Source organism: Lynx canadensis, chromosome F1 (genome assembly GCF_007474595.2).
Source record: "Lynx canadensis isolate LIC74 chromosome F1, mLynCan4.pri.v2, whole genome shotgun sequence".
Lineage (NCBI taxonomy): Eukaryota > Metazoa > Chordata > Mammalia > Carnivora > Felidae > Lynx > Lynx canadensis.
The window spans coordinates 12293185-12307246 of NC_044319.2; the positions used below are offsets into that span (position 1 = coordinate 12293185).

At 47.4% G+C, this 14062-nt stretch overlaps 1 protein-coding gene across 7 annotated transcripts in view; it reads right to left on the minus strand.

The window, feature by feature from the left end:
* The window catches only part of SCYL3 (SCY1 like pseudokinase 3), a 42706-nt gene extending 30024 nt beyond the window's left edge, over positions 1 to 12682 (minus strand). Inside the window, exons 1-4 of one of the 7 annotated variants that reach the window (XM_030303496.1) lie at positions 12230 to 12682; positions 11583 to 11689; positions 11152 to 11244; positions 6806 to 7016 (exon numbers count right to left, since the gene is read on the minus strand). In XM_030303496.1, coding sequence (XP_030159356.1) covers positions 6806 to 7016; positions 11152 to 11186 — 246 coding nt within the window. In that variant the 5' untranslated portion in view covers positions 11187 to 11244; positions 11583 to 11689; positions 12230 to 12682. Of the gene's footprint in view, positions 1 to 6805; positions 7017 to 11151; positions 11690 to 12229 lie in introns of all 7 variants that reach the window. The other 6 variants (XM_030303499.1, XM_030303497.1, XM_030303495.1 and 3 more) reach the window with 6 other exon arrangements.
* Between the last annotated feature and the right edge of the window lie 1380 nt (positions 12683 to 14062).

Consider the following 14062-nt stretch of genomic DNA (forward strand, 5'->3'; position numbering starts at 1 on the left):
CGGCGGGCCCCGCTCGCACAGCGGTGCAGCAAACGTGGCTAGAACTCTGACAGAGACCCTGCCACCTTTCCGGCCGGAAGAATGGCGGGAAGGAACCACGGCAAGCCTGAGTCCGAGGACATCCCAGAGGCGAAAGGACTGGAGAAGGAGACGTTCGAGGTGTCTGTCCGCGCACAGGTCTCAGACCAAGTCCCGAACCGACATGGACAAAGCGGGCCAACACCAGCGCAGCAGAGTTTTGAGAAACGACCTGGGGTTTGAGCACCACGCACAGCAAGAGCAGGTGGAGAGTAGCTGGAAAACTTGAAGCCTGAACCTGAGGGGACTGACGGCCTGCAGTCAAAACCTCAAATACCAGAAACACCAACAACCTCCAGAGGATTAAAACAGAACCAAGAGTCTATGCGACAGGACATTCAAAATGTTCAGTATGCAATCCAAAATGCTCTCACTTAACAACAACAAAAAAAGTGAAAAGACAATCAACAAATATCAACCCCAAAATACACCGGATATTAGAATTATCACAAAGAATTTAAAACAGCGTAACCATTATATTATAACCATTCTCCCCTAGAGGTAAAGGAAAACAGTTACGAAATAAATACAAGTTCTCAGCAGAGAAAGAGCTGTTATTTAAAACAAGTGGAAGTTTCATTATTTTTTAAAAATAATTGTTTATTTTTGAGAGAGAAAGAGAAAGAACACGAGCGGGGGGAGGGGCAGAGAGAGAAGGGGACAGAGGATCCAGAGCAGGCTCTGGGTGGACAGCTGACGCGGGGCTCAAACTCACGAACCGTAAGATCGTGACGTGAGCCGGAGTCGGACGCTTAACCGACTGAGCCACCCAGGTGCTCCAAAATAAGTAGAAATTTTAGAAAGGAAAAATAAAATATTAGAAACTAATTCAACGAGAGAGAAACAGAGCACGAGCAGGGGAGGGGCAGAGAGAGAGGGAGACACAGAATCCGAAGCAGGCTCCAGGCTCTGAGCTGTCAGTACAGAGCTCGATGCAGGGCTCGAACTCATGAACCTCGAGATCATGACCTGAGCCGAAGTCGGACGCTTAACCGACTGAGCCACCCAGGCGCCCCAACTGTTCTTTTTTAAAATAATCATAGCCTCGGGAAACTATGTGACAAAAACAAAAGGTCTAATGTATATAACTGGACCCCCCCACCCCCCCCCCAAAAAAAAGAATGGGGGCATAAAAATTGTAATGGTTGAGAACTTTCCAAATTCAGCCAAATACTAAAGTTTACAGATTTAAAAAGTTCAATGAACACCAAACAGGAAAAAGCAAAGAAAACCACAGCTGTACATGTTATCATCAAACTGGTGAAGATCAGATAAATAAAAAACCTCAGGAGGCAGCTAGAGGGAGAAGCCTGTGCAACCTGCAGGACACCGAGCAAGGCTTGTAAACCTGTCATCACACTGGGGGGGGCGCATGGAAGACGTCACTTGGGACAAAAACCCTCAATATAATGTTCGGTTTCATCTCATAAATGAGCACTCAGCATGGAACATTCCAAAATACCTTCTGGAAGAATTCGAGCTCCCATGAGAGTCTGGAACACAGTGCTGGTTCAAGGTTTATATCAATCATTTCAAACTAGCCTGTTAGGTGAGACCACAGGAGAATCTTCTGAGGAAATGAATTTGCCCAGTTTCTTTTCTTTTCTTGTAATAATCCCAAACTTTGACAACTCTAGGAATAGCTCCAGTAGGATTTCTTGTTTGTTTTTAAGAAGAAAGCTGTTACCCTCCCTGAGTCACTCTAATAACAAGTAATTAAGAAAACTCTTGGGGTGCCTGGGTGGCTCAGTGGGTTAAGTGTCAACTCTTTGTTTCAACTCATGATCTCACCGTTTGTGGGTTCGAGCCCCACATCAGGCTCTGAGCTGACAGTGCAAAGCCTGCTCGGGACTCTCTCTCTCTCTCTCTCTCTAAATAAATAAATAAATAAATACATACATACATACATAGAAAATTCTTTAATTCTTAAACGAATAAATACGAACTATTAATTCGTACATACAGACGCAAATACAGCAAAGACCCAGATGAGCCAAGAGTCATGCTAGCAAGTTGGCTGAATGTCTGAGCTTAAGTGGATAGAGCTGCTTGCAAGGGTCTTTTGAGCTATGGTTTCTGAATAAAATTATGCAACCTCTTTCATATTTTTTTCATTTTAAGAATCATCTCAAGTAATTTGCAAACCCAGCATGGAACACTTTTGAGTTTTTACTTTTGCCTGTTCAGGAAAAATTATTCATTCAGCTTTTATTTCTTAAGACTCTAATTATTTTCCTTTGGTTGTATGTAAAAGAAGTTTTATGCTTCTAGTAGTCAGGGCAGACTAGTAAGTCAGAAGAAATATCACCGGGCTGAGTACTGGCATTAAATACAGAGTCAGTAAATTTCACCTAATTAATACATGAAATAATAAATTGCAACCTGTTTATTTTTTTAACCCTACATTCCCAGGAAAATTCTCAGTCCAAAGTGACTTGTGTGTTTAATAAAGGCAGAAAGGAATAACTCATAGCGTGATTCTGAACACGGCACTTAACTGGCCGAGAATGTCATGTGTCTCTCCCCTTCAGCACACACGATATTTTGCATAAATTATGCATACAGACTCACAGGGAAGTCAGCAATTATGAATCAAATAGAAACACTTCTTGACTCGAGATTCTGTTGCTCCAGAACAGAGGGGGTGACAAGATGCGACTGGGAGATGTTCTCAGTGAGCATCGACCAAAGAGCAAAGGCTCTTGTGGTGGAGGGAGGCGACTTTGTGGAAGGAGTGCCGAAAGTACCTGCCCCTGAGTCACCACATCCCCGTTCTGCCCATTCTGCTCCAGGCGAATCCTCTCAGACAGAGGATTCCGAGCAAGGACTTTTATCGTTCAACATGAGCAGCACTGGATAACCTGTCAACATCTGTTCTTATCCAGGCCCACACAGAGACATTAGGTGTGAGAGTCAAGTCGTGAATATAAACTACGTCTACTTTTTAGGACGGGTTAGGACGCAGCTATCCAGAGAATTAATTCAAGCCTTAGCGGCTTAACTTTTCATTACTGTAAGTTCTATCTCTGGTTCGCTATTTCACTTTGGGAACTGCACAACATAGTAGTTATCAGCTCACGTCCACCTGCAAGTTTTTCGACAGGAAGCAAGCCATAGTTTCATTCTGTTAAAGAAATATAACAAAGTAACCAGGATGCCTAAAACGAGAGAGCAAGAACTCTCAGGGAGAAATACTCTGGCTTCTTCTGCTGAAATGCAAATCTGAGACAAAGACAGAAGCACACTCTGTCTTTGAATGCCCACGAGCTAGAGGTTAGATGAGACACTAGGAATAAAACACAGGAAGAGGAAGGGATAAAGAATCCTGTGTTGGAAAGCCTGTACCTGAGGTGCTAAGGGAGTATCCAGGTAGAGATATTCCACAGGCAAGTGGGAATGTGGACCTGGAGCTGAGACCAGAGGGCTCAGCAGTTACTTCGTCGGGGGCAGGAGGCCAGACATAAGCACCAGAAGAGAAAGGAGGAGAACCTGAAGTCTGGAAATTGTTGGGGAGAGCCGAGGCTGGGAAGGAGCCTGCGCCATCTGGAGGTGGCCCAACACACCTGGGGGATGGGGGCACTTCTTAAGTTCTTCTGAATGGATGATGATCCGGGAGCCTTGGAAGAGAACCAGCTGACAATGGAGGGCAGTTGATTTATTAGAATAAGGGTTGTAAACAGCACAGGAAAGGGCGAAGGGGGAGAGGAACAGAAAGAGCATGTCAGTATATAAGGAAGAGCGGTAAAGCACTCCCCAAGGGGAAGGCAAGCGATCTTCTATTTCTTCCTCATGACCACACACTGTGCAGCCCCAAATATATTGACCAACCCTTCCAGAAAGCGGCCTGAGTCATGGAGAAGAGCACAGTGTCTCCCAAGGCAGGTGCACAGCGTCCACAAACGCACTCCTCGAGTTAACGTGGCTGCCTGGTTATGAATACACTCAGGGTCATTCACGAGCTTGTCCTCACCACGAGGTCCCACCTAAGCACTGGGATTAGAGCAAACTACGGGAACCACACTCTGATTTAGGAGTTATCATTCCTTACTATTCCTCAGAAATGAGTCCTAACCACCGGTGAGAAAATTATACTATTATAGCTAGTGACTTCAAGATAAAATGATAGGATCTGATGGACTTGAAGAACTTCTAGTATCGTTTTGTAGAGAAAGGTTATACCATGTTTCATCTTATTCCACAGGCTGCCCTGCATTGTGACTGTAGTTTATTTATAATACTAGAGAAACACTACACTCACGACCTAACAGTATATGCGAGGAAAACACTGTCCATCTGTCGGAAGTGGCCACCAAAACCGTCAAAGGTAGGACCGGGAGCCTGAACTCTAGAGACAGTGAGGTGAGCTGGACATACTGTTCTACTATTTCAGGAATCTAGGAACACCAAGGTCCTATAACCCAATGAAACGTGACACATGTTTTCAAGAACTGTGACCTGCACTGAAACGCCTTATCATTTTGTAGACATTTCAAATTTCTCAGGTTCGGGTCTCAGGTATTTAAAGCCATAGATGGCCTGAAGAATAGAGGAGACAAGTATAAAGCACTGGAAAAGACTCAGCCTTGGTTTAGAAGGGTCTGTACTAAGGGGGGGAGAAATCTTCTGTCTCAAGCTCACAGTCCCTGCAGCATACGAGCCCTCGGACACCAACAGTGCAGCTTTACTTTTCTCGTTTAAAAACACCGTGATCTGGGTTGTTCAACTTTCCTGGCACACATATGATAAAGAATAACAGTGCTAAAAAACCTTGGGGCTCAGTTGGCTAAGCGTCCAACTTCAGCTCAGGTCACGATCTCACGAACCAGGAGATCAAGCCCCACATCAGGCTCTGTGCTGTCAGCACAGAGCCTGCTTCAGATCGTCTGTCCCCACCCCCTCCCCCAGCCTCTCTCTGCTCCTCTCTGCTTGTGCTCTCTCTCTCTCTCAAAAAAAAAATAAACAAAACAATGTTAAATAGTCTTATGAACTTTAGAAAAAAAGCTAAGAAAGATGATAAATCTCTAGTACTTCACTAATAACAGTCACCCTCATTTTTTTACTTAAAAAACGTGCTACCTTATGAGATGAAGATAATAGGAAGTATGTCAGATTTTTTTTTTTTAATTTTTTTTTTCAACGTTTATTTATTTTTGGGACAGAGAGAGACAGAGCATGAACGGGGGAGGCGCAGAGAGAGAGGGAGACACAGAATCGGAAACAGGCTCCAGGCTCCGAGCCATCAGCCCAGAGCCTGACGCGGGGCTCGAACTCCCGGACCGCGAGATCGTGACCTGGCTGAAGTCGGACGCTTAACCGACTGCGCCACCCAGGCGCCCCTAGAAGTATGTCAGATATTAACTGCAAGTAAGAATACGACAGCGAAGCAAGGCATTTTATCTTTTGCAAAATTACAATAAAAAGTTTTAACAGGGGCAGCTGGGTGGCTCAGGTGGCTGGGTGTCTGACTCTTGATTTCAGCTCAGGTCATGATCTCGCAGTTCGTGGGTTCAAGCCCTGCATCAGGCTCTGGGCGGTCAGTGTGGACCCTGTGTGGGATTCTCCCTCTCCCTCTTCTCTGCCCCTCCCCTGCTCATACACACTTGTGTTCTCTCAAAATAAACTTAAAAAAAAAAAGAAATAAAGGCACTTAGGGTTGTTCTATTGAATTATATTCCGAGGTACAATCACGCTTTCTAATCAGAGGCTGGGGTCCCCCGACAGTGCACAAGCACCTGCTAATACACTGGTCCCCTTCCAGGATCAGCATCTGGAGGGTGTGAGCCAGGAGGACCCCTCCCTGAAGAGGAAACTGAAGCCTCTAAAAGCGAATGAAGCGACTCAGGTCCCTCAGCAAGAACCAGAACCCAGGCCAACATTCTTTCTGGGACATCACAATAGTCCTGGAAAAGAAAAAATAGTACCTGCAGTTTCTAAACTACTTTATTTCTAGGTCCGTCATCAATACGCTAAAGGTGAGCACAGTATGTTGTACGCCTGAAACTAACACTGTGTGTCAACAGCTATACTCAAATTTAAAACCTGAAATGCAAAAACTAGAAAGCTAAAAATGAAAATAAAAGTTAAAAGACATAAAATAAATATAAATAAACTTTACAAATTAAATCATACACTTACCAAAATGTCAACACTTACAGATTTTTCCTAAACTCAATTAAACTCTACCTTAATTTAGCCATGGAAAATTACCTTCTGAACTTCCTCACTAAAACAATATGATAAAAGCTCTCACCCTGCGTTTTCCGAAGCTTTTTGGTTCCAACATGTCCTGCAAGTTGGAGATTTTCCCATGAGGGAGGACAACTATGTTTTTTTTTTGTTGTTGTTTAATGTTTATTTTTGAGAGAGAGAGAGAGAGATACAGAGCATGAGCAGGGGAGGGGCAGAGAGAGAGGGAAGCACAGACTCCAAAGCAGGCTCCAGGCTCTGAGCTGTCAGCACAGAGCCGGACATGGGGCTCGAACCCACGAACCGCGAGATCATGACCTGAGCCCAAGTCAAGAGTCCGACGCGTAACCGACTGAGCCCTCCTCCCCACCCCCACCCCCCCCCCCCCCCGCGCCCCAGGACAACCACGAAGGTCATGAACAAAAACACGATTCCTCAGGATCGCCCTCCTGTGACCCTCGTTAAGTTCCGCTTCGTATTTCTTAACACGAAGCGAGCCAGTGAACCCCCCCAAACGCGAGCGCCGCCGCGCACGCGGTACCTTGGCGGCCTTGTTCACGCGGTCCTCGTGGTCTCTCCGGTACACGAAGACCGAGGCGCGCCGGCCATCCTGCAGCGCGGCGGGGTGCACGGCCAGGCCGGCCGGCAGGGTGAACGCGGGCTCCGTCAGCGCGTAGCTCTTCAGGGCGCTGCTCTCCGAGCCCATGCCTTCCGCCGGGAGGCCCGGCACAGCTGAGGAAGGAGGAAAACACCTGCACACATAAGCCTCCACCTGCGGGGGGTCGGGGGGTCGGGGAGATCACTGCGTGCAGGGGCCCCGCCGCTCCCACCCACCCACCCACCCGGCCCTCCAGTCCCCATCGGCCAGGCCGCCTACAACAAGGACGCCAAATGCTGGCCAAGTGCCCCCCAAGTCACCGGCGGTGCCTGTCAAGGAACAACTGAGGCTCTACGAGAAAACGCACCTACCAGGCCACGTGCAGTTACTGCCCCTCGCGACCCTCCCCCCACACATGTGCGCGCGCGCGCACACACACACACACACACACTCTCACGGAACGCTCACAGCGCCAGCTGATCAAAACCAGAATAAGATCACCCGCGTTCCCTAACCTGCTCGCATATCCTGCCTCACAGGAGCCTGTTGCAAAACGTCATTATTCACCAATGAGAAAACTGCTGTATGTCTATAACTTAAAATTAGAACAAGAACCAAACAAACTGGAGAGTAGTTCTCTCAGTGATGAAAAACGTGTTAACAAATGGAGAGTTCACGCGGGAGCACCAGGAAAACAGTGGGATAGAGACAACTGGCTGAACACAATGACAATAAACATAAGAAAGAGGGTGCCTGGGTGGCTCAGTCTTGGGACTCTTGATTTCCCGCTCAGGTAGTGATCTCCCGGTTTGTGGGTTAGAGCACGGAGTCAGGGTCAGCGCTGGTAGTGTAGGGCCTGCCTGGGATTCTCTCTCTCCCTCACTCTCTGCACCTTTCCTCTCTCTCAAAATAAGTAAATAAACTGAAAGAAAGAAAGAAAGAAAAAGAAAGAAAGAAAGAAAGAAAGAAAGAAAGAAAGAAAGAAAGAAAGAGAAAGAAAGGAAGAAAGGAAGGAAGGAAAAAAGAAACTAAGAAAGAAAGAAGGAAAGAAAGAAAAAGAAAGAAAAAGAAAGGAAGGAAGAAAAGAAAGAAAGAAAGAAAGAAAGAAAGAAAGAAAAAGAAAAAGGAAGGAAGGAAGAAAGAAGGAAAGAAAGAAAAGAAAAAGAAAGAAGGAAAGGAAAAGGAAGGAAGGAAGGCAGGAAGAAGGAAGGAAGGAAAGAAGAAGGAAGGAAAAAGAAAAAAAAGGAAAGGAAGGAAGGGAAGGAAGGAAGGAAAGAAAGGAAAGGAAGGAAGGAAAGGAAGGAAGGAAGGAAGGAAGGAAGGAAGGAAGGAAGGAAGGAAGGAAGGGTGCGCTCCCACTGCTCTTCAAAGTCGGGCTAGGTAAAAAGGGGAAAGTGCAAAACTGTGTCATCCCAGATGCTAAAAAACCCACACAGACAGGAACACCTAGAAAACACAGTGATAGAAAACAGATGAGTGGTTGCCTGGGGTAGGAGCCCCGTTACAGGGACCAGGAGAAGGGAAAGGATTGCAAGGGGTGTAAGGAGACTTGTGGGGGAATGGATTTATTCACTAACTTGATTATGGTTAAAGGTGATAACAAATACCGAAACTTTTAATTGTAGGGTTTAAATATGTTCAGTTTATTGCACATCAATTATACCTCAATAAAGTTGTATCTGTGTATGTGTCTATATACATACAGATACACACAGACATAGAAAGGCCTGAAAAAATGCTCAAGTATTAATAGAGGTTTGCTGTCTGTGTCGGATCACGAGGAAGTCACAGACAGACATGCACCTGCATTTCCAAACCTTCTACACTAAGCACACACCTTTCTTTACAACGGGGGTACAAACTTCCACGGCTACAGCAGGCATTGCAAAGTGGCCCCACAGTATTGGGGGAGGAGCAGAGGGCCCTGCGTGTGACAGGCACCTGCTGACAAGGCCTGCGCTCTGCAGGGAGTGGCCGTCACAATGTCCCAGCCAGGCCTGCCAGATCAGGTCATTTATCATAAGGATCCAAGAGCCTGAATATTTATGTGGAAATCTCCGTATTTTTCAGTGCTGGCTCGAATGTGTTCAAACCTGTACGGGCCAAATAACACACGTTTGAAAAATCTGTGGCAGTCAATCTGCAGTTCTGGCTTTACCATAATAGAAAAAATAAAACATAAAAAGAGTTCTTACTAACTGGTGGACGTGGTAAGAAGTTGCCAGTTCTAAATAACATGGCCAAAAATTCTACAGAGACCTTTAAAATTCTCAGTTTAAAAATTGCACCCTTTGAACAAACACACACCCAACAATCATTATACATAGACCCTCTACTTAGATTTTTTTGTTCCACTTTAGAGAAGTTCCACACAACGCTTTCTGTGTTACCAAAGTATGAGGGGCTGCTGAAGACACATGCCTAAAACAGAGAATTCCAAGTGCCTACAGACCCACACACATCGTTATATAAAGAACACAACATGGACAAAGCTAAAACTATCTAAAATTGAAACTGTTCAAAAATCCAAGAATACTTCTGAGGATAAGAACGAAGTCGTCTTCGTAACAAATCCACTGGGCTCCTCCCTATTCTGCAGTTGACCTTAACAACAGCAGGGGGATAAACAGTATTAAAAATGCCAAGTATCCGAATTATGTGTAACGCTCACCTTTCTACCGGGACTACAAATGAAGTGTCTACCCGGGCCCACGGAGAAAACCAGCTCCCGTTAACTCCCCTGTTCTGGAGACGGCATGGTACCTGTGACAACACCCCTGCTGAACAGCGAAGGTCACGTTGAGTAATTGGATGTTGCCCCTCTCCTCTAGGACACAGTTAATGGGTCAGGTGCCTACCCTGGGCCAAAGGGCAGTCAGTTCACACATTAGCCATCTCTAGGACCCCCGGCCAGGTCTTTATCTGCCTCGGGAATCTGAACGCACAAGACATATTTCTATTTGCTGAAGGTAAAAGGATGCCATGAGGTGGAGTCAGGGCCATGGCCGGCCAAAGCCACGAAGAAGCAGAAACTTGGCAAGCACAGAGGAAGGCAACTGGCAGAAGGAAGAGCAAACACTGGGAGTAGCTTCGTCAGATCTGCAGGGGCACATTACTACCCTCCATCTCGAGGCTTCCAGAAGCCCAGCTGGAAATGCACTTTCTCACCACCACATGGACAGCCTTATAACCAGGGCTGGCATGAGGGGGCAGCTTGAGAGGTCCATGTTCTTTGACCCCAGCTGCCATTTCATCAGCAGAAAATGCCTACTTCTCTAGAACTCCTCTGTGAGAACGGAGGCATTAGTCAGAGAAGTGTTACTTTGAAGAGTGTGTAACGGAGGCCAGTCTAACTTCCTTCTCTCTTAGCCGCAAAATACAGCTTTTCAAAACCAACACGGGGAACTGCAAGAAAATGAAAATCCTCTTGGGAGGAAAGCACAGTGTTCGTGTAGTTTTAGCATTCGTCCTCAAAGGAGATAAGATGGCCACCAGGATGCAGGGGCGGTGCTCTGGCTGACTGAATGGCACTCGGCAGAGGCACAGCAAGGGACATATAGTTTACTTAGTCATTTCTCAATAGCAAACTACGTCGTTGCCAGAACACTCGCCCAACAACACCTAGAGTTAGGAAAGCTTTAAGCGGTTAAAACCAGTTTTTCTTAGCAGTGGATATATTGGGTCTAAGACCCCAAGAAATACAACTTAAAAAAAAGAAAGGGGGGGCGGGGCGCCTGACGGGCTCAGTCGGTTAAACTTCTGACTCCTGGTTTCAGCTCAGGTCATGGATCTCATGGTTTGTGGGACCGAGGCCATGTCAGGCTCTGCACCCACAGCACGGGGCCTGCTTGGGATTCTCTCTCCCTCTCTCTGCCCCTCTGCTGCTCGCACTCGCACTCTCTCTCTCTCTCTCTGAAAATCGACAAACATTTAAAACAAGAAAAGAGAAAGAAAAGAAAAAAGGCAAGACGAGACTCCCTTTCTTGGGACAAAGGCTGCCATTTTACTGTTTTGAAAGCGTGATTAACGTGGACAGAAGTCTTCCCACGTCAGGACTGCAATGCTCACATTAGAGTAGGATTACAGCCTAAGTGCAGGGCAAACTTCATCAGGTGGCAACAAAAAGATGTGCTGTTGTCTGCTTTGAAGTCAAGAAGTCACGAGAAAAAAAAAAGTTACAAGAAGACAGAAAAGGAGAGCATGGATATTCTGCAGAATTTACCCTCCCCTCTCTCTAGAATATGATGTTGGGTCGGCAAGGTCTGCTCCTGAAACATGGGTTCACCTACCTTCCTCCACCCTTTGGCTTCCTTGGGCAGCACATCACATTTCTGGGCCACCTGTGGATTATGCAAGCGCTTGTCTAGGTCACTGGACAACTCCTACTAAGAAATCAATGTCATCTGGGGAACTCTCTCTCCCTCTGTTCTTCCACAGCAATAAATCGAGATGATCTTGGTTCTAGCTCTCTTAGCTTGGAGGTTCCAAAGATAAAGGCTTGCATCGTGAGTTCTAAGGACGCCCTATACTCATCGATACTTTGTTATCTGGTGCTAACATTACTCGGGCCCTTTGCTGTGATCTGTTTCAAGTACACGTTCTCTGTAATGAACTCAGTCCAGCATTGCTAGCTGACCAGCAATACGTAAAGACGCCTTTACGGACCAAAACAAGTAAGTATGATTTCAGCTAGGATTTGAAATGTTACGTGGGTACGCACACAGGTCCTTAAAAACAGCAGTTACGGTGATTCCAGAATTCAGGACCCGACTCAGTATTCACATGGTTTTCTAAACACGCTCTTCCGAGAAATGTTTCATCTTTATTCTAAAAAAAAAAAAAAAAGGCACTAGGCAAGGACAGAGCCGGCTGGGCCTCCGGGGGCCCGGCACTCGTCTTGGAGAAGGAACGCAGGCGGTTTCCCGGCGCGGGCGCGACCCCCGGCTCCCACCGCTCCGGCGGCACCGCGCACACTCGCCCGACCCGCGGCGGGGAGGGCTGCCCGGGGGCCAGCGGGGTCCCACCGCGACCCGGCTCGGGGTGGGCGGGGACGGCGCTCCCGCTCGCTGGCCCCTCACCTTCCGCACCTGCCCGCGAGGCCCGGCTCCGCGGCTTCTTTCGTTGGCTCCGGCCGCCAGCAACGCGCCGGGCGGGGGTCGCCCCCGAAGCCCAGCGGCGAAGGGCGCCCCGCACCGAGCAGGGGGAGGCTGCGCGGAGGCGGAGGGCACAGCTCAACCGGCAGCGGCGCCGCGCCGAGCGCGGACCCGCGAGCGGGGCGCGCGCCCACCGTCTCCGCGCCCGGCCCGGCCCCTCCCCCGCGGCCCGGTCCCGCACGGACGGAGGACGCGGCGCAGGGCTCCCTGTTACCTGCGGGAGGCCGGCGGGGGAGGCGGCCGAGGGTCTTGGCTCCGGTCCCCTCTTCGCCCCCTGTTGACACCAGCCACCCTCGCCTACCCTGTGAGGCTGTGGCCACTACACCCACAAATCTTCGGGGGGTATGCTCCCTCCGACACCATAGAGACGGGTCCGGAAACCGGACAGAACGCCAGCCTTCAGCCCTCCGACGCCACCACTGAGGCGAACGAACCCGGAACCGAGAGAGAGAGAGAGAGAGAGAGAGGCGGCACAGGTGACGCTCAGGCCGGCGCCATCTTGAGTGTGGGCGCCGGTGCCGGTCGGCACTTCGCGCCCTGCTCCCAGCGGCCTGGCTGGTTTGTGAAGATGTCTCCTCTCTTGGCGTTTGAGTTGAACTCACGAGTTTGTCTTGATTTTAAGTTTTAGGCTTTTAGCCGCGCGGTTTTAATTCGACACCCGCCCGAATCCAAAATGGCCGCCGTCGCCTCCAACAAATAGTAAAGGGGCTGGTCGCAGAAGAGAAGTATGGAAATTGGCCTGGACTTTTAGGAGAGTGACGTCACTCACCCCCGCAGCCGCGATTGGTTGCGCCGCGTGGGCTGAAGTCGTGCGGAACTGCGGCTGAAGCTGGCGGAGGTGTTGGTGGTTCAAGCTTAAACCTTTGAGTCGGGAAGTTTGAAGTTACGCTTAATTCAGCGTACATTGGGCTTAATCATGTTAATAGCACCTGTTAATGTTAATGGTTTCTACTTAATAGGATTCTGTGTGTGTTTCCCTGTTCTCATCTGTATGATCGCAGTAGTGGCAGCCATCACTACTGCTTAATACAACCTCACAGTTGACAGCTGACCTCAATAATTTGATCATCCAAAACTTGTAGTTTCTTTCCGGGAGCTGAAAGTTTCTGGTCGCTGAAAAGGTTTAAGATGGATAAGGACACCACAGTTTCCTCCTGAGGTTAAAAGAAAGCAACTAGGCCTACTTTTGCTCCATATTCAGAAATGTATTAAACACATGTTTATTGGGAGGTAGGCACATATAGATAGCATTTAACCTGCCGGATAAGCTTGACAATGGCTGAGCTGTCTATTCTGGGTCAGCACTGGCCTACAGAAACTGAATTCAAGCCACATATTAACTTCGCTAGAAGCCACCTTAAAAACTTTTCATCTTTTTAAAACTTTTTAATCTTTAAAGATTTAAGTCTTTAAAACTTTTAAATCTTTTACTGAAGAAAAAAAGATGAGGTGAAGTTAATTTTAATGTATTTGAACACAGTATAACCGGAAGATTGTCATTTACATATGCATTCAATAGTAAAAAAAAAAAAAAAATACTGTGTTACATTTTTTGTACTGTCTTCAAAATCTGCTATGTATATTTTACAATTTGGACTAACCATATTTTAATGCTCAGTAGTCACCTGTGGGTAGTGACCATCATTTTGGAGAATACAGCCCGAGGCCGTGTGACCACCACCTTGCACTAGAAAGTTGAGAGGCAGAAACGGGTTCACCTCCCTCCCTCCACCCTTTGGCTTCCTTGGGCAGCACATCACATTTCTGGGCCACCTGTGGATGATGCCACATAGTCACCATCTGGCAACCAGAGATCTTACAGACCAGTGGTAGAGCCAGCACCATTAGGGATGCAGCCTCAAATGGAATCTCCGAAGGCTGAGGACACCTTGAATTTTTAGACCCTGTTCACTCAGATGTGGAGAGCATTTTCTAAAATATTTTAAACAATTCACCCAGCTTGAATTCTTTTGAGAGCCCATTTCTACTAGTCATCATGATAATAAGTTGTTACTTTTGCCAATAAATACTCACTTCTGACACTCAT